At 41.1% G+C, this 26,203-nt stretch overlaps 1 protein-coding gene across 4 annotated transcripts in view; it reads right to left on the bottom strand.

The window, feature by feature from the left end:
* Positions 1-9,833: 9,833 nt before the first annotated feature.
* The window catches only part of LOC143035727 (uncharacterized), a 394,938-nt gene continuing 378,568 nt past the window's right edge, over positions 9,834-26,203 (bottom strand). For all 4 annotated transcript variants that reach the window (XM_076202627.1, XM_076202626.1, XM_076202624.1 and 1 more), the window contains 3 exons: positions 19,358-19,818; positions 14,518-14,698; positions 9,834-12,050 (listed from right to left, as the gene is read on the bottom strand). In XM_076202627.1, the coding sequence (XP_076058742.1) occupies positions 10,783-12,050; positions 14,518-14,698; positions 19,358-19,818 (1,910 nt within the window). In that variant the 3' untranslated portion in view covers positions 9,834-10,782. The remainder of the gene's footprint in view (positions 12,051-14,517; positions 14,699-19,357; positions 19,819-26,203) is intronic.

A 26,203-nucleotide genomic window follows, 5' to 3' on the forward strand; every position in this document is an offset into this window, starting at 1 on the left:
TGTCTGATGTACAATGACTCAATTATGCACCACAGTACTTGCATCATAAAATATAGATTTACAGCTGTATTACTCATTGTCTTTCGCTCTGAATATTAGTACATATACTAATGGCTTTTTCCCCCTTACAAGGGAGGTAGCCAATGTCAAAGGCATAAATCCACTCCCACCTATTTTATCCCCATATATTCCACCCCCATTTGCCATCCCTCCTTCCCTCTTTTCTTAGCTCATCCAGTTCACAGAATATGGGAGTCAGGCAGCTACAACTACAAAATAAATATAATCAAGGGGCCAATGCCAGCATCCTCATATACCACTCGCACCTCATGATGGTGTCATCATATGGAAGGGGTTAATGTGGATGAAGGTGAAACTGGAAAGAAAGATATGGGTCTTTGTAAGTGCATATGAGCCTGGTAGTGAGAAGAGTGTAGAGGAAAGGGAAGTTTTTTGGATAGATTTAAATAAGTAGAGGATTTAGGAAGAAATGTCAATGTAGTGGTATTGGGAGATGAACCAATAGATGCAGTGGTTGGGAAGTGTGGAGTGCCAGGAAAAAATTGTAGCAGAGAGTTGATGGTGATGTGTCTAGAAAGAGATAGCAAACACAATGTTTAGGAAGAAAGTCAAGCATAAGTACACTTGGGAGAGGGTGGTAGGGGCTTTAATGTACTATATAATGGTAACCAGAAAAGTAGGAAGAGTTTTGGATGTACATGTTTTAAGGGGAGAGAGTGGGGGAATATTGGATGTTTTTTGGGCCTTTATGGGTTTGGACAAAAATTATGATAGGGTACACTGGAAGGCACTTTAGGCTGTATTGCAGATATATGGGATAGAAGGAAAGCTGTTAAGAGGAGACAGGAGTTTTTTATGAGAGTAGTAGAGCCTGTATTAGAATTAGAAATGGAGAGAGTGAGTGGTTTGAGGTAAAGGTGGGACTTCGACAGGGATGTGTCATGTCACCATGGCTGTTCAATTTATACATGGATGGGGTGATACGAGAGGTAAATGCAAGGGTAATGGGCTGGGGATTGGGGATGGTTAAAGGAAATGGAGAAAAATGGGAGATAAGCCAGTTATTGTTTGCCGATGACACTACACTTGTAGCAGGATCAGATGAGGGATAAAGGAAGTTAGTGACAGAGTTTGGGAAGGTGTGCGACAAATGAAAGTTGAAGATAAATGTGGGTAAAAGTAAGGTAAGATGTACAAGGGGAGAGGATGACAGCAAATTAGAAGTGAGTGTTAAGGGAGGGCTGAAGGAAGTGGATAGATTTTGATACTTGGGTGCGAATGTGGCAAGAAAGGGAGGAGTGGAGGTGAAGATAGAATGTAGATTGAGGGAGGCGAGTAAATGCCCTGGGGGATTAAAAAGTAATGAGAAATAGACATTGGGAATGGATGCTAAGAGGAAATTGTATGAAGGAGTGATTGTGCCAACAGCACTGTATGGAGCAGAAACATGGAACATAAGAGAGGAAGAGAGAAAGAGTTTGAATGTGTTTGAGATGAAATGTCTGAGAAGTATGGTAGGGATTACTAGGCTGGATAGAGTGAGAAACAAGGTGAGGAGGAGAGTGGGGGTGGAAAGAAGTTGGGGGATAGGGTTGATGAAAGAGTATTGGAATAGTTTGGATACATGGAAAGAACAAGTGAAGAAAGATTAGTAAAAGAGTTGTGGAAGGCAGAGTTGGAAGGAGTGAACATGAGGGGGTGACCAAGGATGAGATGGATGGATAAGGTAAAAGGGGCATTGGGAAAGAGGGGAATGTATACTGAGGAATGAAGGGAGAAGATAGAAGATAGGTATGATTGGAGAATAATTGTGTATGGATGATGCTGTGATGCATGGAAGGGAGTGGGTGGGGGATGGGGGGATGAGAGAGTATTATGAATGATATTTTGATGCAGCCTGAAGGTATTTCTTGCCATCTTCTCTTTTTCTGCATGAGGGGACGAAGAGGGGGGATGGGGATCACTGATTAAATGAAGTAACCTTGCTGTGGATGTGCTGTTTCTCTGCATTGTTTTGACCCAGGGCAGTGGGTAAGATGTATGGATGATCCATCATCCAGGAGCCAAGAAAAGAGGGAGGGAAGGGTGGTGAATGGGAGTGGAGTATGTGGGGATGAAATGAGTGGGAGTGGATTTATGCCTTTGATGTTAGCTACCTCCCTTGAAAGGGGAAAGAGGCCCTTGGTATATGTATAATAATACATACATACATATACCAAGGCTTTTTCCCCCTTACAAGGGAGGTAGCTAAAAAGGAAAAGGCATAAAATCATTCCCACCCATTCCATCCCTGAATACACTCCACACCCCTCCACCCTCCCTCTTATCTTAACACCTCCTGGATGACGGGTCATCCCTGCACCTTGTCCACTGCCCTGGGTCAGAAGCAGTGTCACAAGACACAGCACATCCACAGTAAGGCCGCTTCATTAAATCGGTGACCCCCCCTCTCCGTCCCCCCATGCATAAAAGGAGAAATCCCTTCGGGCTGCATCAAATTTTGCTCACACATACTACCTCACCCCCCATCCCCCTGTCCATTCCACCTCATGCATCACAACATCATCCATATACAACCATTCTCCATTCACCCCTGTCTTCTGTCCTCTCCCATCCTTCCTCAACAGACATTCCCCTCTTCCCCAAAAACCCCTTTCACCCCATCCATCCATATCATCTTAGGTCACCCCTCATGTTCACTCCATCCACATCTTCCCCCATACCTCTTTTACTAGCCTTTCCTCAAGTTGTATAGACACGGTAAAGGAAACATGTCAGGAATAAAGCTTCACCTCCAGTCTATGTTTCCTTTACCGTGTCTATACAACTTGTTCAAATGGATTTTCATCAGTCTTTCCTCACTCATTCTTTCCATGTGTCCAAACCATCCTAATACTCTTTCATCAACCCTATCTTCCAACTCCCTTTCCACCCCCGTTCTTCTCCTCACCTCATTTCTCACTCTATCTAGCCTAGTAATCCCCTTCATACTTCTCAGACACCTCATCTCAAACACATTCAAACTCCTTCTCTCTTCTTCTCTTATGTTCCATGTTTCTGCCCCATACAGTGCTGTTGGCACAATCACTTCTTCATACAGTCTCCTCTTAGCATCCATTCTCAAATGTCTATTCCTCATTACACTCTTCAATCCACCAAGGCATTTACATGCTTCTCTCAATCTACATTCTAGCTCCACCTTCACTCCACCTTTTCCTGCCACATTTGCACCCAAGTTTCTAAAACTATCCACTTCCTCCAGTCACTCTCCCTTAATGCTCACTTCCAGTCTGCTGCCACTTTCACCCCTTGTACATCTCATCACCTTACTTTTACCCACATTTATCTTTAGCTTTCTTCTATCACATACTCTCCCAGACTCTGTCACCAACTTCCTCAGTCCCTCCTCCGATCCTGCCACAAGTGCAGTGTTGTCTGCAAACAACAGCTGGCTCACCTCCCACTTTTCTCCCTTTTCTTTAACCATCTCCAATCCCTGACCCACTACTCTTGCATTTACCTCTCACACTACTCCATCCATGTATAAGTTGAACAGCCAGGGCAACATAATGCATCCTTGACGAAGTCCCACCTTTACCACGAACCACTCACTCTCTCCATTTCTAATCCTGATACAAGCTCTACTACTCTCATAAAAACTCTTGACAGCTCCTAGAAACTTTCCTCCTATCCCATATATCTGCATAACCTCCCACAGTGCCTTTCTGTCTACCCTATCGTGGGAAGCCTTTTCCAGATCCATAAAAGCCCAAAACACATCCTTCCCCTTTCCTATAGCTTTCTCACATATCTGTCTTACCACAAAGATCTGATCTACACAACCTCTACCTGTCCTAAATCCACACTGTTCCTCACCAATTACTCCCTCTGTTCCTCTCCTAATCCTCTCAATCAAGATCCTCCCATAAGCATTCCCAACTACACTTAACAAGCTAATCCCTCTAAAACTACTACATTCACACTTGTCCCCTTTTCCCTTGTAAAGTGGAACTATACAGGCACTCCTCCAGTCCTCCGGCACTCTACCCTCTCTCCAGCAAACATTAAATAACCTCACCAACCAGTCCACCATCACTGTACCTCCATTTTTTAGACATTCTGCATGGCATCCATCCAGACCAGGTGCCTTACCTGCTTTTATCATCTTAACAACTGCCTTCACTTCATCCTTCCTTATTTCTCCTCCATTTTCCTCACTCATCACGGTCATTTTCTTAGCATTTCCCACTGCAACTATCTTTCCCTCCCTATCCTCCTTCACATTTAGCAACTCCCTAAAGTATTCTGCCCATCTTCCCCTTACTGCCTTCTCTTCCATTATCATCTCTCCATCTGCACCTTTTACCTTTTCTTCTCTACTTGATTTGCCTCCTCTTCCTCTCTTAATTTCTTTCCAAAACATCTTTTTATTACTTTCAATATTTTCTGTCATACTCTTACCCCACTTCACATCTGCTCTCCTCTTTGCCTCCTTTACCTTTTGCTTTACTTCTCTTTTCTTTTCTTTGTACCTCTCATATGACTCCCTCGTCCTATTTTGTAACCAATCTGTGAAAGCTCGCTTCTTCTCTTCTACTACCTTCTTTGTTTCCTCATCCCACCATTCACTACCCTTCCTTCTATTTCCTCCTGTCCTTCTTGTTCCACACACCATCCTTGCACACTTTGTGACTCCCTCCTTGAACCATCCCCATTCCTCCTCCACACCTAGCTCTACTCTATCCTTCACTCCCTCCCACTCCTTCAGCTTCTTCTTGTACTCCTTCTCCTTTTCCTTTTCATTTAAAGAGTTCACTCTAAGCACCTCCCTAACTTTTGTCCCTTTCCTCTTTCTCCATCTATCCTCCACTCTCAACTTACCTTCCACCAAAAAATGATCTGATATTCCCCCACCCTCTCCCCTTAGCACATGTACATCCTTAACTCTTCCTATCATAGTCCTATTTACCACTACATAATCCATCAACGCTCCATCTACCACCCTTCCATCCACCACCCTCTCCCATGTGTACTTATGCTTGACTTTCTTCTGAAACACTGTATTTGCTATCATCAACTCTCTAGACACATTTCCACCATCAACTCTCCACTATGATTCTTTCCTGGAACTCCACATTTCCCAACCACTCCATCAATCGGACCATTTCCTACCCTAGCATTAAGGTCTCCCAGTACTATTACATTGACATTTCTCCCTAAATCCTCTATGCACTCATTTAAATCTATCCAAAAGGCCTCCCTTTCTTCTACACTCTTCTCACTGCCAGGCCCATATGCACTTACAAAGACCCACATCTCCTTTCCCAGTTTCACATTCATCCACATTATCCTTGAGGAAACCTCCTTCCACTCCACTACACGTTTACCTATCTCTTCACTTACTAGAATAGCCACCCCTTCCCTCCCTCGCCCTCTCTTTACTCCTGATAACCTCCCACTTACACTCCCAAACTTACATTCACCCTTCCCTTTCAACTTAGTTTCACTCAAAGCCAACATATCCATCCTTCTTCTCAAAAACATACTACCTATCTCTTCCCTTTTACTCTCATCTGTACCACATCCACGCACATTAAAAGACCCAAACCTTAGGGTGCTGGTCAGAAAACTCCCAGACCCACTTATGCCTTTACTTTTTCGTTTAGGAATGTCCCCTGTGGGGCTACAAGGAGAAGGATGCCTAGTCCCACTCCCTGTCCCTTTCTTCTCGCCTCTTACGATCCAAGTGGAAATACTTGGTGGCAGTATAATAATGATAATAATAATAATAATAATAATAATAATAATAATAATAATAATAATAATAATAATAATAATGATAATAATGCTAATAATAATTATGACAATAATAACAATAATGAATATAATAACAAAATAATAGTGATAAGAGTAATGATGAATATGATAATAATGATTATGATAATAATGATGATAATAAAGATGTTGATAATGATAATAATACATACATATAACGAGGCTTTTTACCCCAACCAAGGGAGGTAGCCAACGTTAGACATAAATCCACTCCCATCCATTTCATCCCCACATACTCCATTCCCATTCACCACCCCTCCCTCCCTTTTTTTGGCTCCTGGATAATGGGTCACCCCTGCATCTCACCCACTGCACTGGGTCAGAAGCAATGCAGTAAGGCACAGCACATCCACAGCAAGGCCACTTCATTTTATCACTGACCCCGCCCTCTCCATTGCCTCATGCAGAAAAAGAGAAGATGGGAAGAAATCCCTTCGGGCTCTGTCATTTATTTTTTACACATACTCCTTCACCCCCTACCCCCCACCCACAGTGCCCTTCCATGTATCACATCATCATCCATACACAACCATTCTTCACTCACCCATATCTTCTATCTTCTCCCTTCCTTAACAGAGATCCCCTCTTTCCCAATGCCCCTTGTATCCCATCCATCAATCTCATCCTTGGTTGTCCCCTCATGTTCACTCCTTCCAAATCTGCCCTCCACACCTCTTTTATTAATCTTTCTACACTCATTCTTTCCATGTGTTCAAACCATCCCAATAATCTTTCTTCAACACTATGTCCGAAATCCTTTCTACCCCCACTCTCCTCCTCACCTCTTTGTTTCTCACTCTATCCAGCCTAGTGACCCTTACCATACTTCTCAGACATTTCATCTCTAAACACATTAAAAATCTTTCTTCTCTTATGTTCCCATGTTTCTGCCCCATATAGTGCTGTTGGCACAATCACTCCTTCATACAATCTCTTAGCATCCATTCCCAAATGTCTATTTCTCATTACACTTTTTAATCCCCCAAGCCATTTACTTGCTTCTCTCAATCTACATTCTACCTCCACCTCCACTCTTCCCTTTCCTGCCACATTTGCACCCAAGTATCTAAAGCTATCCACTTCCTCCAGTCTCTCTCCCTTAATACTCACTTCCAATTTGCTTTCATCCTCTCTCCTTGTACATCTCATCACCTTACTTTTACCCACATTTATCTTCAACTTTCACATACCATCCCAAACTCTGTCACTAACTTCCAATAGTAATAATAATGATAATAAAATCAAATAATAACCAAAATACAACCTTGACTAATAAGACCAATGTACTGTATATACATATATATATCAAATATAAGGTAATGATGTTGGTGTGAGATGTCCTGAAGGATATGCCATAAACCATAGTCCATCACAAGCAACCAATAATGTGTGTATTCATTTGATGCACTACTGTGTTGCCTGTTCAACCTTTTCTACAGGAAGGCTGAAGCTAGATTTCACCTACCCCTTTTTCTTTCTTTAATAAGAAAATACCATGCTACCCAACATGTTACATGGCCTTATTTTTCTTAGTCATGATAACAACTAAGCTTTAGTGTTTGTAAAAGATAATGGCCCTATATCGTGGCAGATGATGGTAGTAAGGCCTGTTGAAAGCCAAATAAGAAGGTATAGATATTTCACAAGATGAAAATGTATCTAATGAAGAAATTGGTCATAATTCAACTATTCATCTTTCTTGTTTTCTCAGTAGCTTTCTATTCCTCACTCACTTCCTCTTTTGCTCTCTCCCTGTATAGTCTTATGCAGTCAATATCACTGATTTTGAAAGATAATGGCATTATATCAAATAAAGGTAGCAAGAACTGTTGAAAGCCACCTCTGGTTTCCATACTCTTTTTGCTAACTTTTCATCACTTATTCTTTTCATGTACTCAATCCCAATAATCTTTCATCAGTCCTATCTACCAGCTCCCTTTCCAACCCTATTCTCATCCTCAACTCCTAATTTCTCACTCTATCCAATCTTGTAACACCTACTATACTTTTCAGACACTTCTCAAACACATTTAAACTTCTTTCTGGCTCTTATATTCCAAGTCTCTGCCTCATACAATCACCTCTCCATGTAATCTTTCCTTTGTATCCATTCCCAGATCCCTAGATATGACATTTTTCAATCCCCTAAGACATTTACTTCCTTCTCTTAATCTACATTTTACTTTTACCTCCACTCCATTTCCTGCCACATACGACCCCAAATACTTAAAACTATCCATGACACTTTTCAATCCCCCTACTACATTTTACTTTCTATTTACATTCTCCTCTCACTCTACAATTTACCTCCACCTCTACTCCATTATTTTCTGTCATATTCGACCCCAAATATTTCAAACTATCCACTTCCTCCTGCCTCTCTCCTTTAAGACTTACTTCCAACTCACATCCTCTCCCCTTGTACATCTCATCACTTTACTTTTACCCATATCTACCTTTAATTATTTCCTGTCACTTACTTTCCCAAACCCCGTTACTGCCTTAATACCTTTATGTAGGTTTTGATAACACTTTTACTAATCTCTTGCTCTCTCTTCATATGGGGTATTGACTGCATAAATCTTATGTAGTCAGTATTTCAGGGACTTCAGTATGATCGCTATGGATGAGTCATGCAACATTCTTTTATGATTGGAGACTAATTTCCTCTTCAAAAGAAAAAGCTGGTCACTTTGAACTTCTTCCCATCTGCTGCCCTCCTTAAATTATCCCTGATTGTAGATGAAACATTAATTTTTTGCTCCCTCCTTGTTGCTTGCTGCCCCCTTCCACACACACCCTTTTTAACCCGCTAAGACCGACAGGCCTTAAATAGGGCTGCATCGCAAACGTCCGACAGGCCTTAAATGGGGCAGCTACTTTCAGCGCTAATAAAAACCGCGCTAAAATTGGTAGCACTGCTATATTTGGCCATGACGTAGTCCTATGGTAGTACTGTAGGCTAGCAGGAAGTAAACTGCTCTCGCCAGCCAGTGTGCCGCAAACTTTTGTGAGAGACGTGCGCATCGTGTCACGGCGAGAATTTTTACGTATTTACGTATTTACTTATTTACGAAACTATTATTTACAACTATGGCTCCTGGTGCTAAGAGGAAGCTAAATTGTAGTGGGGCAAGACGCAAAGTGCACAGGTTGGAGGTAGATCCCGACCCCGCTATTGTGACAACATCATAACCCACGCCTTCTACATCATCCAGGCGTGGTGCAACCACAGCTGCAGCATCTGGTGGTGACCATAAACGTGCCAGGGTGCCAAAAACGGCATCAACAACCCCTGTTGTTAGTGCACGAGGTCGGGCAAAGCGGGATTCTGTGAAGCCAAGCGTGTCCACCCAGCACTGCGTGCCACCGCCAGAGAGGCGGAGAGTTGCCACTACCACAATCTTCTCCAACTCTCGGTAATTATTCCGAGACAACTATGGTGAGTAGAGCAATAAAAACTTGTAGGATGATGCATTGTCATGTCTACTAACAGCAGCTTTTTTTCCAGAGTAATTCATAAGAGTTGATTTTTTTATGATAATTGCGGTACTGGGAGGTTGCTAAATTTTCAGCCTGTCGGTCTTAGCGGGTTAATGGGTAAAAATTAACTTGGAAGTTAAGCTTCAATTGAACTCATACACAGCTCCACCCACCACAAGCGGGGCTACCATACGATTTCTCTATGAAGGACAGTGAAGTGTAAAAATCTTTTGTTATACCCAGTCACCAACATGTGGTACCTGGCTACTTCTATGTAATAAAGTGTGAAGTTCTTTGAATGTACGCAAAGTGACTGATTGATAGAATTTTTCTTATTGATAAAACTTGTCATGAATTACCAGTCAGTTACTGTGCATGAAGCTGGTTCACTGGTATGGCAAGGAAGAGAGATATGCATTTAATTGGTCACATACACATTAAAATGGCATGATATATGAAACATTGAATGTGCTAAAATAGGATGTAATAAAACATTGTTTTGTCAAGGTTTCATTATTTTGATAGTACCAACATAAAGCTTTGATAAATACAGGATTTGAGAGTAGATGTCTTGTACTGACATACACTTTGTCAATGTGAGGTTCTGTACAAAACTACCTGCACATGGGGCAGGTAAAGGTTTGGCAGCGGTTGTCCGCATGGCTATTTAGCTCACGTCCAGTCTGTCACATCTTGTGTAATAGTTTCTTAAAGTCATCACGCTTAATATCTTTCTTTACACATCACCACCCAGACATCATGGCTTATCATTTGCTGGGTCACAGAAGTCACTTACCCTAAAGTGGGGTCAGCTGTTTCAAAAGGACCTAAGAATTACCTTGCTGAACTGTACTGAGCTGCATTGATGAACAACATTCAAGTCCCTTTTCACAGTTGAGTTCCTTTGGCCATTTGTGTTCTATCACAAATTATTCACTGGTCACATAATTCCTGTGTTCACATACATGACAGTCTTTGAGTTTTATAGTATACTTCAACGCGCGTGCGCACACACATTCTCACTCATACATACATACACACACGCACTCACATATACACATACACATATGCACACACGCATGCACGAGCGCGTGCGCACATGTGTGTACTCATAAATAACTCATTTTTCTCTGGAGATAGGAGTTGAGGTAATTTTCTATCAGGGAGGTTCATATGAAAGACTACATCTGCATCCCACACTGATATTGTACACTTCTCCCTTCACCCGTTATTTTAATGACAACTTGTCTCATTAACAGTCTTGCTATATTTTGCAAAGCACGCGCACACACAACTGGGGCATTGGTAAAAGAGGCATAATTTGTACACTGTGCATGAGGCTTAGGTCTCCACCGCCACTAAAAAATCTTTGGCCTGCACAACAGCGGCAAGAGCTTCAGGCCCATGCCAGGATACATGCATTTACATGACCAATACCTCTTACTAGTTGGTTAACCATGGCTGCACTTTGGGCGGTGACGTCTTCGCATAGGGTGTGAAAGTAATGTGTGCTTTGCCCATTTTGGTACTGCCGCCACCACCACTGCCACAACCACCACCACCCCCACCGCCACCACCACCGCTACTGCTGGTGCTACTGCTGGTTGTGTTACTGTTACTGGTGGTAGTGCTGCTGTTTTTCGACGTATGGCAAAGAACAGAGATGCCATTCTGTCCAGCTGCAGCACCCTGGTAGAGGGCATGGTGGGGATGTGCATGTGTAACAAGTCCCGTCTGTGGTTGGTGCTGTTGATGGTGATGATGGTGGTGTGTGACCTTTGAGGTGGTGGTGGTGGTGGTGGTAGTGGCATGGTTATGGGGTTGGTGATGGTGTATTTGTTTGAAGGTACCTTGTGAATGGGGTAGACTGCCATTGAACTTGACGTGTGTGGCTGTATTGCCAACGTGTGTTGCCGTGTTGCTACCTTTGCAGTGCAATTTAACCTGTGCCTTGGCAGCACATACGGCACGACCGTTGGTATGGGCAGCATGGAGAGCTGTGCGTGTACCGGGTGCCACAGAGGTACCTTTATTGCCCTTGGGGGTGATGATGGGTGTAGGTTTGGTGTCCTTGGTGGTAGTGTGTTGGTGGAGGAAAGTTGGTGAATCCTTGTTATCGAGACAGGGCTTAATCCCTGTACTGTTTACCAGTGTGGTATTAAATGATGACCAGGACATGACAGTGGTGCATGGAGTGCAGGGAGTGTTAGTTGCAGTGCTGGCCACAGGGCGAGGGGTGGCGGGTGTGGCCTGCACCACACGGCCATTGGTGAGCAGCAGGCTGGATGCTGGTAGCAGTCCATGGTGACTGGTGGCAATACGAGGCTCAATGGGTAAAGTGACTGGTGAGGAGGTACTAGTGCTTGCACTTGCACTTGTGGTGCTAAGTGGCACACTGTGGCAACCCCCATCTCCACTTGGTGCACTTGCGGTGGCGATGGAGGATGTTGGTGGGGAAGGCCTGGTCACAGCAGCTGGTGTTGAAGACAGTGTGTTGGTGGATGTGGGTGGGGCAGTGCAAGTGGCTATGAAGGCCGTCACAGCAGCCAGATGGTGGTGCAAGGCAGCACGATGGCCCTCCAGCTGTGCTCTTGTTGCAACCAACTGTGCAACCTGTTCCTGTACCAACTGTGCAGTTTGTCGCACAGCCATTTGAGCCCTTCGCACTTCTTCAATGTGTTCCAGAAGGGGTGTTTTGTCCATGCCGGGCACTGTAAAGAAAAAACAAGTTAGATCTCTTGAAATATTACTTTTATTGATTTTGTAAATAAAACACCAACATAACCTGTAAGTTGATGCATTAATGTTTCCCGGACACACCATTTTAGCAGTGCATGATTGGTACAAGTCATGCTGAATCAATGAATAAGATAAGGTGAAAAGCATACACTAGGAGTTGTGTATCTGTGACCAAGTCATCACTTTTACCCATAAACCAGCTTTATGGAGAAGGTTGTTAAGTAAGATGGAAGAGAACTAAGGCAGCTTGTTGGTGATATAGGGGGCACAATGAAAACAATCTTTAATATTCAAGACTTGGGTGTAGTTGGACAGTATTTACTAACATTTGGTGGCACACACTGCTTGTGAGCACAGGAAGCAATGCAGTTGGTTCTTTAGGTGATAATATTCCAAAAAGAGCATCAGTGACAACATTGGTTTAGTTGAGAGGTTGTGAGATACAATCTAAATTCCTAGTTTGTACTGAGATGAAATTTTGGTGCCATTTTATTCAATATAATCGGTGATTGGATGTAGCTGAGTTACAGCATTATGGCATATTACAAGTGTATGGCATATTACAAGTGTGAAAGGGCTGGACAATATGCAATTATGTGTTCTACAGTGTGAAATGCATTTTTTAACATTGTGTTCTATTGAAGTGTCATCTGCACTGTTGTTGTTGTTGTTGTCATTCCCTAGACTGTCTGTCCGAGCAGTCCCGTCTCCCCAAGGAATGCCACAGCCGAAACTGGGTTTTCCCACAAATCCTTTATAGAGTGTATGTTGTATTGCTTGCGTGCATGATTGTGTATAATGCAGTCTTCCATTATGTGTTGTATGGTATGGGGTGAAGTGTTACATCCTGGGCAGCTGTTCACAATGCGATCATCCAGCCTCTTCTGGTAGCTAAGAAGTGCTAGGTGGTGGCCGCACTGCAGTCTGGCCAGGTGGACTCTGTCCTTTCGTGGGAGAGAGGATTCAGAAGGGTGGATATCAGGGGGTCTGGCATGCAGCAGTGTGTTGTCTTTCAGTGTGTTAATGGAGCGGTGAGTGATATGATTATGAATATGTTTCCGGAGGCTGGTATTTGGTGGTTGTGGAGGAAGAGAAGAGAGTATCTGTGTGTGATACAGGTCTTTGGGTGTTGTTTTAATGTTTCTTGGTGTGTGTGGGTGTTCTGCTATGTAGTGTAGTGGGTGTGATGTGTTTGTGGTGGCTGCAGCAAGTGTTTGTGTGCCTCTCATGTCGAGGTGGTCCTTGACTTTGAGTGTGCTGATATGATAGCAGTGATGGGTGACAACCAAAACAAAGTCTTGATTACAAAAAGACGGGACCCCACGAGCATAGCTCCCCTTCCCGTAAAATACAACTAGGTAAATACTGATAAACAATGTATGCTGATATGGCAGAAGTGATGGCAATGACCATGGAAAAGTCTTGATTTAGTTCCTGAGTCCCCATGGTCAAAGCTTTCTTTTCTAACAGGGAACTTATTTCCATTTTCCCCCTTGTGCAACATGGATGTATTTCTTGTTGGATCTGATATGCAAAAAACTGGGTTCCCCCATGCCAGGATAATCTTCTGACTTAAAAGACCTTAGTGTTTGTATGCAGATATTCTGTTGATGTTGGTATGCACCGGCTAGTGATATGCAAGATATGATCCATTACTAATCTTATACACAATGTTTATGTACTGAAGAGTTTATACTTGTGCTACCGAAAAGTGAGTGCCTATTAGTGATCTAAGCATTTTAAACCACTACTTATATGTGCTGCAGATTAATGATGTATAAATACTGTAGGCAGCTCCAAGTATTTATGTGGTGCAAGTGTATGGAATTTAAGTGGAGTGTTTTGTTTCCATCAAAGATAATATCCAATTTCTCTTTCTGTTTTGGATTGTGGGAAGGATGATTTATTTACTGCAGGGCCTTTATCACTGTAAATGCCAACTGTAGCATGCACAATAATAAAGGGCCCATGATAAATCAACAAGTTCTTTCCGATTCTCAGCAGTGACTGATACTTGCCCCATGGGGCAAAGGTGACAGCTTTGTTATGAGGGTTTTGTTGAGAGCAGGATGGAATGTGTGATAGCAAAGAATAAAGTGAAACAGACAACAAATTGGAGAAGAAGAGAGACATGATAGATAGGACAAAAGTTGAAAGATCTATGGAAATAAAAAAATAAAAGGAAACTATATAGATTAGCAAAGTCATAAAGAAAAATAAAGGCAATCCAATACAGCAGGATAGAGAAAGAAATGTAATTACAGAGTAGGAAGATGTAGGCAAAAGATAGATAGGGTATTATAAGGCTTAGGAGGATGAAGTCAAGAGATATGAAAAACTGCCAAAAATTCTGACTGGCAGAGATGCCTTTTTTTTACCGAGGCAAAAAAATCACTAGAGAGAAAAAAGTACTAACAGTGCCATAAGCATGCTCCCTACCTTGAGCGTTCTTGATGAAATGATCAATAATCGCATCCACAGAATGCAAGCCCATTGCCAGGGGATCCTCTTCTGCTGTTGCTGCTGCTGCTACGGCTGCTGCAGCTGCAGCAGCTGCTGTGTTGTGAGGCATGATGACCTCCTCCTCAGTTAAGGATTTGGTACTCTTGCAACGTATCACCTGGAAAAAAAGACATTAGTTTTATTTGACAACCTCTTATCCTGATCCATTAAGCATAATGATATACATGATAGACTTTGCAGAATAATGCCAAATAATCATCTGATAGTCAGGCAGGTCTCAGAATAAAGGTTCAATCCATTTCTGGATATTACATTTGTTTGTTGTTAGCTAGGACAAATTATTTTAAGTATGTCACCATAATGATGGATTGCGAGAGATAAAAACATTTACTGTAGTATCACGTTTGTATGTCCCAATCAGGGTTGGAGAATGTGATATGACGCACTACCATGAGCGAAGAAAGACTAGTAAAAGAGGTATGGAAGGCAGATGTGGAGGGAGTGAACATGAGGGGACGTCCTAGGATAAGGTGGATGGATGGGGTGAAGGGGGCTTTGGGGAAGAGGGGAATGTCTGTTGAGGAAGGACGGGAGAGGACAGAAGACAGGGGTGAATGGAGAATGGTTGTATATGGATGATGTTGTGATGCATGGGGTGGAATGGGCGGGGGAATGGGGGGTAAGGTAGTATATGTGAGCAAATTTTGACGCAGCCCAAAGGGATTTCTCCCCGTCTTCTCCTTTTATGCATGGGGGGACGGAGAGGGGGGGGTCGCCGATTTAATGAAGCGGCCTTGCTGTGGATGTGCTGTGTCTTGCGACACTCCTTCTGACCCAGGGCAGTGGACAAAGTGCAGGGATGACCCGTCATCCAGGAGGTGCTAAGATGGGAGGGAGGGAGGGTGGAGGGGTGTGGAGTGTATTCAGGGATGGAATGGGTGGGAATGATTTTGTGCCTTTTCCTTTTTGGCTACCTCCCTTGTAAGGGGGAAAAAGCCTTGGTATATGTATGTATGTATGTACCATGTCAACATAACAAATAGCAAGTCGCACAGTTGATGTCACAGTTACCATGCTCTATCAACAAACTACCAAGTGCCTGGATGATGTGGACAAACTCAATGCATTTTGTATATGAAAAAATAGTTTTACCCCTAGTTGTATGATGAGAGCTATGCTCGTAGTGACCCGTTTTCGTATCTCTCCACATCCAGTTTATTCTTAAAATCTTGTATAGTTTTGGCACTCAATGTTTCTCCATTTAGTTTGTTCCAGACATCAATCACTCTATGTGGGAAGCTATTCTTTTTCAATTCTCTTCTGTAACTGTCCTCCTTTAGCTTCTTTTCATGTCCTCTTGTTTCTCTTCTGTCCCATTTTAACAAGTCATCTCTATTAAGAATTTCCATCCCGTTCATAATTCTGTAAATTGTCAACAAATCACCTCTTTCTCTTCTTTGTTCCAGTGTTGATAGATGCAACTTCTCCAATCTTTGTTTGCATGTCAAATTTGATAGTGTAGGTGCCATTTTTGTTGCTGCCCTTTGAATTCTTTCTAATTTTCTTATGTTTTTTTTTTGTGCTAGGTGCCCATAGTGTTGCAGCATATTCTAGTTTAGGTCTTAAATGCAACCACTATTATCTTTACCATTTCTTCATCTATGTAGTCGAAGGCCACTTTCATTGATCTTAATAAGTTAAAAGTTTCTCCAACTAATTTATTGACATGGTGTCAAGTCACTTGAGATAATCACTCCCAGGTCCCTTTCTGAGTCAACTTTTTTGACTTCCTTGTTTCCAATTTTATATTGACCTGATATTCTATTTTTGCTTTTTCCAAATTCCATTGTACTACATTTCTTAATGTTAAAGTTCATTTCACACTGACTCCATTCCCATATTTTATCCAGGTCTTCTTGTAGCGATCTGCAATCTTCTTCTGTGCTTACTCTCTTGAGTAATTTGGCATTATCAGCAAAGAAGTTAACGTAACACTTCACCCCCTCATCCATATCATTTATATATATGGCAAACATTAAAGGAGCCAATACAGAGCCTTGTGGGACGCCATTCAACACATCTTCCCAGTTCGAATTTTTGTCTCCAAGTACCACTCTCATTTTTCTCCCATTTAAGAAATCCTTCATCCATTCCAATAGCTTACCTTGTATTCCCCCTATTATTTAAATTTTTCTTATTAACTTTTTAACACATGGTACTTTGTCAAAAGCCTTCTGCAAGTCCAAGAAGGTGCAGTCTGCCCAGGCATCTCTTTCTTGTATTATCTCAATTAATCTCGAGTAAAAGCGTATTAAGTTGGTGGTACACAATTTTCCACTTCTAAAGCCAAATTGTTAACATTGGCAACATGCAACCCATTTCCAAAGGTTTTATTGTTAGCAGACAATGTCCCTGGGGCCAAGATCAACATTCAACTTATTGACAGTTATTCCAATATTCAATTGAAGCATTGGTTGGAGTGTCGAGGATTAAAAACTAGTGGAAACAAGGCTGAACTTGTAGAAAGGTACATTCTATTTTCCACAGCATCATATGGCCAGTCTGGTTTTTTTTCTAGCATGTCTAGGCTTTATTTTATGTTAGTTTTTCCATGTATTGCATTACCCAGTCATTGCAGTTTTAAGGCTTTCAAGGTCATGCCTTATAAGTGTTTATTCTAATTAAAATGGCTACAGGTCACAGTCTACTGGGGCCTGCTACATATTGCATAGGTTACTGCTAATCCAAATTAAATTTTTATTTATTTGATTAGGCATGTTATTCCAGGGGTGTCATGCAATTGCCAAGAGGATTTTAAATTTGTTTCAAAATAAACATGGTCCTACATGTATGTGTGTGTGTACTGATCTCTTAGACCTAGTTTGTCAGTAAATGATTGATTTTTTTTTTTGTATTCTTTAAATTTTTCAAGATGAAATTTTGTGTTGGAGCAGGTGCTCACACACCATTGACTATGACAGTCAACAATGGTAAATGGTCACAAACAAGGTCAACTACCACCTGCAGAGAATTCCATCAACCTAACAATCATAGTGAATACTGTCATTAGGCCTAGGCCTAACCTATCAATACCATGTAAGCTTAAGCCTCTGTAGTTGACAAAGAATGAATAAATCCTATTTGAATTTGACAACATTGTACTAATTCAGTGCTTGGTGGACTAACCTGCTCTGGGCTTGAGAGGGCACAAATTGGTTGTGGGTAATCATCAGTAGGCCCAGATTCACCTATGAAGTGTTTGCTGCATATATATATGTATTTTTTCACATTCTTGGTGGTAAAATCCTCCTTTCTACAAGCTGGCTGACATTTTTCCAAGTCCAAATGTGGTTTGGGAAAATAAATCCAAGTAACACCCTTCATTTGTGTTCTATCCTCATAACATGAATAACTACAACATAGTAGCAGTGTTTAGTGGCTGGCATTTTGAAAAGTTAAATTAAGTTGGGTCCTGTCAAAATACCCAATAGATGTGGATATTTTTGATAATTAAATGAATACTGTACCAAGGTGTATATATTTGTTTGTCAGCATGGGATTTCCTGTGCACAATAACTGGTGACATCATAGTAATGGGAATTTCTATTTTTAGGATCTGTGTGGATTGCCATTGTATGGACAAATTGACACTTGTTAGTAAGAGCTATAAAGTTGAAATTTTTTTATATTTTGCATCAATCATTCTGTTTTATTTGCTGATTTATCCATGACACTATGTTTGAAATATGAATTAATTTTGTATGTTTACCCTGTGCCAAGAATAACTCCTTGGAATCACCACCTATATATATATATATATATCGGGCAGCAACATCGCATGACCCACATTGCCCAATGAAATGGAAAGTATATACAGTCGTCTTTCCCTCAAATCCCAAACCATTCCTAATATCATGCGGTCATATTATGAATACATATGTACTGTATATGTATGTATTTATGTATGTATATATATATATATATATATATGTATGTATGTATGTATGTATATATATATATATCGGGCAGCAACATTGCATAACCCACACTGCCCAATGAAATGGAAAGTTTATACAGTCGTCTTTCCCTCAAATCCCAAACCATTCCTAATATCATGCAGTCATATTATGAATACATATGTATATATATATATATATATATATATATATATATATATATATATATATATATATATATATATATATATATATATATATATATATATATATATATATATTCCATAAATATATAACTTACTGACTAACAGTAAGACAGATTACTATGTGCAGGTTATCACTAGATGTGTAAACAGTGGAGGTTTCCCCAGACCATGCCAAAGGGCTCAAGTTAGAGTTGATGGAGTATATTACAAGTTACATGGAATATATTCTCCTGTATTTATGTGTCAGTTTGGAATTTCTTTTTACTACAACCTATATTTGCATATTTTTGTTAGGCAGTTTATATTACTACATACTGCCTTTGTACACTGCTTTTCCTTCACTGGATCAATCATATAAATGTATAAATTTGTATTGCACTTTAAATACTGTGTGAAAAATTTTGTCTTGCATTTACTTAATATTTTGTATATATATTTTTGTGTGTGATTCTTTGTATTGTATAAGGAAACTACATTTTTTCAATATCTAATCTAATTTCAACACCCAATTATCTGTTGTTAATATCTCTGTTTACACCTTCAAGAGGTTCTGACAAATCTGACAAGTGTCTGCCATAGATTTTTTCTCTTTAATACTCCCTCTACAGGCTTGAAGATGCTTTGTATAAAATAGGTCCTTCCAACTCTACTTACTTTAGCCACACAGCTGGGAGGAGCTGTAGGATGCACAGGTGAGGGGATGCAGGTTGGGGCAGCAGTTGCCGGCAGGACTGCAGCTGTGGCCACAGGTGTAGCAGTGGCAGTGGCAAGAGTGAGAGGTGTCGTTTTCGGCACTGGGAGCAGGCCCTCACTCAAGGGGAGAATTGTTCCAGTCTTAACCTCCTCGGCAGATGAAGAAGCTAGGGTGGTCACTATGGCGAGAGTTGCAGCGGCTGCAGCTGTTGTGGGTGTAGTTGTCGCTGCAAGGACTTGTGCGGAAGGGGTAGAGGCAGGGCAGGGAGTTGGTGGTGAGGAGGATTGCGGTATTGGGTCTTGTAGCATGGCTACCAGCTGCTCCAAGGCCCCGCACAGCTGAGCCATCAAGGGGTCCTGGCTCTCCTGCTTGTAGCGACGCAAACGTTCTCGCACCACCATCTCCCAGATTGCTTCAACCTCTGGAAAATGGGAAAAAATAGTTTGGTTGATCTGAGAAAGAAAATGTGTTGACTTCTTTTTGATGATAGTGCATGATTGTGCATGGATTTATGTGCTCATAAAGAAGAACAAAAATATAAAGATGGGGCACCGGTCCTTGATAATGGCATATTGTAGTTATATTTTTTCGACCATACATAAATTTGAGCCTAACCCTGAAACAATGTAAGAACATAAGGATGGAGGTGTCTGCAAGAGACCATAAGGCCTACACTAGGCAGTTGCATGTTCATTGCCACTTATCACTCCAATCCATAAAATTGTCTAACCTTCTCTTAAAACAACCAATAGTTCTAGCATTCACTACATGGTTATTTATTTCTTTACCAATTTCCTTCTCAAATCTATATTTGTCTGATTCAAATCTATCACTACAAGTCCCTACTGTCTTGATATGATGACCTCACCTGCATTACCCCTGTTAAAACCCTGGACTCTTTTGAATATCTCTTATAAGATAACCCTGCAGTCTGCGTCTTTCTAGTATTGTAAGTTAAGGTGTGCCCGTCTTTGTATAGTAAATTTCTAAGCACTGTGGGAGGTTTTGGAGATATATGGGATAGGAGGAAAGCTTCTAGGAGCTGTCAAGAGTTTTTATGAGAGTAGTAGAGCATGTGTCAGGATTAGAAATGGAGAGAGTGAGTGGTTCGGGGTAAAGGTGGGTTTTCGTCAGGGATGTGTTATGTCGCCCTGGCTGTTCAACTTTACATGGATGGGGTGGTGCGAGAGGTAAATGCAAGGGTGGTGGGTCAGGAATTGGAGATGGTTAAAGAAAAGGGAGAAAAGTGGGAGGTGAGCCAGCTGTTGTTTGCGGACAACACTGCGCTTGTAGCAGGATCAGAGGAGAGATTGAGGAAGTTGGTGACAGTTTGGGAGAGTGTGTGAAAGAAGAAAGTTGAAGATAAATGTGGGTAAAAGTAAGGTGATGAGATGTACAAGGGGTGAAAGTGGCAGCAGACTGGAAGTGAGCACTAAGGGAGAGCGACTGGAGGAATTGGATAGTTTTAGATACTTGGGTGTGAATGTGACAGGAAAGGGTGGAGTGGAGGTGGAGGTAGAATGTAGATTGAGAGAAACGAGTAAATGCCTTGGTGGATTAAAAAGTGTAATGAGGAATAGACATTTGGGTATGGAGGCTAAGAGGAGATTGTATGAAGGAGTGATTGTGCCAACAGCATTATATGGGGCAGAAACATGGAACATAAGAGAGGAAGAGAGAAGGAGTTTGAATATGTTTGAGATGAGGTGTCTGAGAAGTATGATGGGGGTTACTAGGCTGGACAGAGTGAGAAATGAGGAGGTGAGGAGGAGAACAGGGGTGGTAAGGTAGTTGGGAGACAGGGTTGATGAAAGAGTATTGGGATGGTTTGGACACATGGAAAGAATGAGTGAAGAAAGACTAGTAAAAGAGGTATGGAAGGCAGATGGGGAGGAAGTGAACATGAGGGGATGACCTTGGATGAGATGGATGGATGGGTTGAAAGGGGCTTTGGGGAAGAGGGGAATGTCTGTTGAAGAAGGACAGGAGAGGACAGAAGACAAGGGTGAATGGAGAATGGTTGTATATGGATGATGTGATGCATGAGGTGGAATGGATGGGGAGTATGTGTGAGAAAAATTTGATGCAGCCCGAAGGGATTTCTCCCTGCCTTCTCCTTTTATGCATGAAGGGACAAAGAGTGGGGGTTGCCGATTTAATGAAGCAGCCTTGCTTTGGATGTGCTGTGTCTTGTGACACTGCCTCTGACCCAGGGCAGTGGACAAGATGCAGGGATGACCTGTCATCCAGGAGGTGCCAAGATGAGAGGGAGGGTAGAGGGTGGAGGGGAGTGGAGTGTATTAGGGATGGAATAGGTGGGAATGGCTTTTATGTCTTTTTCTTTTTGGCTACCTCCCTTGTAAGGGGGAAAAAGCCTTTGGTATATGTATGTATGGACCTGTAGGTTAAAACCTACTCAATCTATAGGGTAATCCAGCAGTAGCATAGCCTGGAAAATTATTACATTATTTAGGCAACTGAGTACCTAGAAAAGGCATGTAACTATGGGAGAAGGCATCACCTTTGCCCTGCGATGCACTCTAGGGATTGTTGGGACAGGTTACAGCCACTGCTGGGTATCATAGAGAAGTGTGGGACTTGAACCCATGATCTGTAAGATGAGTGACTTGCATGCTTCTAATTATACCACCACTGTGCAACCTAATCATAGGAACATATCAGTATGAACATCAGGCAGACATTACAATACACATTTGTAGTGACACATGAATGTGCTAACTTACAAATTATTTTGTATTTGACTTTTGGTCTTGATACTTTTTAAAGTTAAAAAGTTTTAGTGAAGTCAACAAATACAGTAATTGTATAACCCCACAACTTCTTAATTTCTTTCACTCATAATAATTCAATTACACAAGATAGTTCATTTGTGAAAAGACATTAAGCACAGTGGTGAGAATCAGATAACAAGGATAGGGGAATAGAATGATGGTAAAGGGATGGGAGGAATGAAGTCACATAACTGAGTTGGAGAATGTAAAGAAAATATTAAATTACTAAGAATGGGAGACCATAATCTTATGTGTGTGTTTACGGTGATGATAGAATTACCACTTAAAATATAAATATAAAGGAAGGTGCGACTGGAGGACATTGTGCCCCATAGCTGGGGGTTGCCAGGCATAAGAAGCAACATGATGTCCCCAGTCTCCCCACCATCGATAAGACATTTTGTAGCCTCTCCATTTGAATGAAAGTGTGACTTCAATCATGTTAGGTTTATATTTTGTATAAACTCATCAATACTATTATAAATGTATTCATTGTTTTAGAATACATATCTGGGTGAAAATAATTCTATGTGTCTGAACTGTAACAAAAAATGGGAATAATCAAATCAGTGTCATTCAAGAGCTAAAACACAAGAAGGTCACTTCACTCAGAAATTAAAGCCTAAAAAATATCCTGCTCCTTCATGCTATGCAAGACTTTTTCAAGCCTCTTGAATTATACAAGATTGAGTGAGGTTGAATCAATTCTCAAGAAGGGTGAACAAAATCTTTCATAAATTTATCCAATCAACCTGAGGCAAGCAAGAATAACAGCCTCTGCCTTGCTGCACACAAACAAAAGTCTTTCACCTTTTCAATAACGGCAAGAATCATATAGTATCCACTTATCAGTAAAAAGAACTACGTTTGGTATATGAGAGTTTCGGTCAACAGGATTGAGTATAAAAATGTCAATCACATCACAAGAATTGAAGTGTAAACATAACTATATAATGTTCAAATCATCATGATCTTTGCAAGATATATCTTATACATACTGACTGAATCTATAATAGGTTTGTCAAATAGTTCTAGAATAAAGATTATTTGCATTTTAAGATAGAGAATATTTATATTTTAGGACACAAATTATAATAATATTATAAGTAGTTTTAAGTAATAATTGTTGATTAGAATTTGAATCATATCAATTTTTTTCAGGGATGGAATGGGTGGGAATGATTTTATGCCTTTTCCTTTTTGGCTACCTCCCTTGGTATATGTATGTATACAAGTAAATACTGGAAAAAGTGTATATATATTTCCTGTTTGATTCATTCATTTTAGCAACAATGCTGAAATACAAATATTGTGCTCTTTATCATAGTCTTATGAGATATATTGTTGCCTCTGTGATTTGTGGTCTTTGATAAAGACAATCAAATAAATAAAATTGTAGCAAACTTTTTTGGCAATGAAGGGATTTGTCTGAGCTGTATTAAATGGTGAGAGCCTGAACAATAGCATAAGTTAAATAAAATGTGTTTAATAAATGTGTTCAACTCTTTCAATGTCTTGCAGCATCCACAATATTGCAGAGTACACAATGAAAATTAACTCTAATCTTTGTTTGTAAAGTTGTGGCCATATTGCTGATATTCACCCACAAGGAAAAAAAAGTGGAATAAATATATTTATATACAAATACCAATGTGAAAGAATAAAAAGGGCAGCAACCAAACTGGTCCCCAGTATGGCAGATAAACCATATGAGGAAAGACTAAAGGTACTGGGTCTGCCAACCTTGAAAGATCAAAGAGAAAGAGGTGACATGATTACAGTGTTCAGGTCATTGAAGGGGACAGATTACATTGATACAAGACATCTGATTAAAGATGGGAGGGCTTTAAGAGGTCATGGAAATAAAATAAGAAAAAACACATGTTGAAAGGATGTGAAGAAATAGTTTTCCATATAGATGTATAAATATGTGGAATAGAAGTTTAGAAGGTGATATAGCCCAAGCTCAAACAATACATGAATTAAAATCTAAATATGATAATTGGAAATCAAAGATATAAATTAAGTTGTAACTGTACATGAGTTTGAGTCTAGGTATGTTAGAAAATTAGAGAATAGGAGATGACCATTGCTCCTTTCCTGTATAAAATTAGGTAAATACAATTAGGTAAATACACTGTCTCCAATCCCCATGTCTCCATGGACTCTCCATTCAGCCATCCCTCCCACTCTAAACAATTCTTGACAAGTTCAACTAATTTATCCATCAAGGGTTGTCTCTTATGGAGACAAACCTATGAGTGTGATCAAAACCAGAGAAACATGCCATGTGCCCATATAGCCGGAGTTGAGGTTAAAAAATTATGCTTGTAACTGGCCTAAACCGAGTCTCGCAATACAGTCACTTGTTCAATACAAAATCATTCAAAAGATGCCTCATGATTCTCCGAATGCACTTAGTACCAAAGATATCAAGACACCTCTTCAAGTTAGCATTCAATGTCATGGCTCACAGTCATATAGACAATCCCTTACTCTGGTTGAGTGAGACCATAACACCATGGGCAATACAAATCCTTCAAAGGAATTCCTGACATGACCCACCACAATTATGCACTACACTACCAAGGTATGTGAAGCTTTCCAAGACCTCATTGTCCTCACCACATGCATGGACAGACTGAACTGTGTCATCCAACAAGCCTCCAAATGACTGGACCTTGGTCTTGGTCCAGAGGACCTGAAGACCAAGGAATCTCACTTCCCTATGCAGTGATTTGAGGGGTGCAACTATGACCTCCAAAGACTCCACAATGACAGCATCATAAGCAAAGACATGGTCTGTGGCCAAACAATACTCCACAACAACATTGATCGAAAAGTCTGTCCAATGCTCAGTCAATACTGGCATTGAAATATGTTGGGGCAAGGATACACCCATACCCTTCTCCTAAATTAATAAGAAAGAAGCTGGACATGCCTCCTCCATACTTTACTGCACTTTGTCTTAGAGCACAAGCCCGACATCAAGTCAATAATCTTCAAAGAAATCCCACGGATCCACAGAAGACCCAAGAGCACCCCTGTGATGCACTGGTAAGAAAGCCTTCTTGAGATCAACATAAAAAAAAAAAAATAAAAAAATAAAAAATAAAATAAAATAAACTCATATCAGCTCTACACAAGAAAATGAAGCGCTAGGATCCAATCAGTTGTTGACTTACCACCCATGTCAGCAACAGGTGAGCAAGTACCTTACCTGACACACTGAGCAATGTAATACTACAGTGGTTAATGCATTCCTCTTGATCCCCTTTCCCCTTCCAGATAGGGATGACCAGACCCTTTTTCCAGTTGGAGGAAATGGCACTAGACTGCCATACAGCAGACAGTACTGCATACAACCTGCAGATTATGGCCTCATATCTGGCTTTTAGCAGCTCTGCTCTGATGTTGCAGATGCCACCTGCTTTTCCATCTTTCAACTTACAGCCTCTTTGACTTTTGTCAGAGAGGGTGGAGTTTCATCTATCAGTGGATCAGAAACTGCCACCCAAACACCATTGGGGGGAAGCTGTCCCACTGAGAGGGTCACCCATGAACAACTGGTCAAAGTACTTGTCAAAAGGGCTACACCCCTCCATGCCTGAAACTAGCTCACCATCAGCTGTTCTAGTTTGCCATCAGCTGCTCAGACTGTGCTCCTTTGTGTCACAGATTTGGAGCTGAGTTTCTTCAGGGTTTGGTTGGTAGCCAGGTCTGACATAATTTGCATTGAAATGGCCCTTGACATGCTCAATGATACACCTGATGTACCTTTCCTTATCCATCCTCATGAGAGCTCAAGTCTGCTATTTCTGAGTTCTATATTGATCCAAGTCCCCAGCCATTCTAGCAGCATGGCCCAACTATAAACTCTCTAGTGTTTCTCACATCTCCATCCCACTCTTCCACCTTGGGCATTCTCCAAAGCACTCCTTAGCAGCTCTCAGAGTTTCACATTTAAAATTATCCCACAATTCCCCAGGATCATCAAGAGTGCAAAGTACTTCA

This window comes from Oratosquilla oratoria, chromosome 19 (genome assembly GCF_046742065.1).
Source record: "Oratosquilla oratoria isolate Oo_2021 chromosome 19, ASM4674206v1, whole genome shotgun sequence".
NCBI lineage: Eukaryota > Metazoa > Arthropoda > Malacostraca > Stomatopoda > Squillidae > Oratosquilla > Oratosquilla oratoria.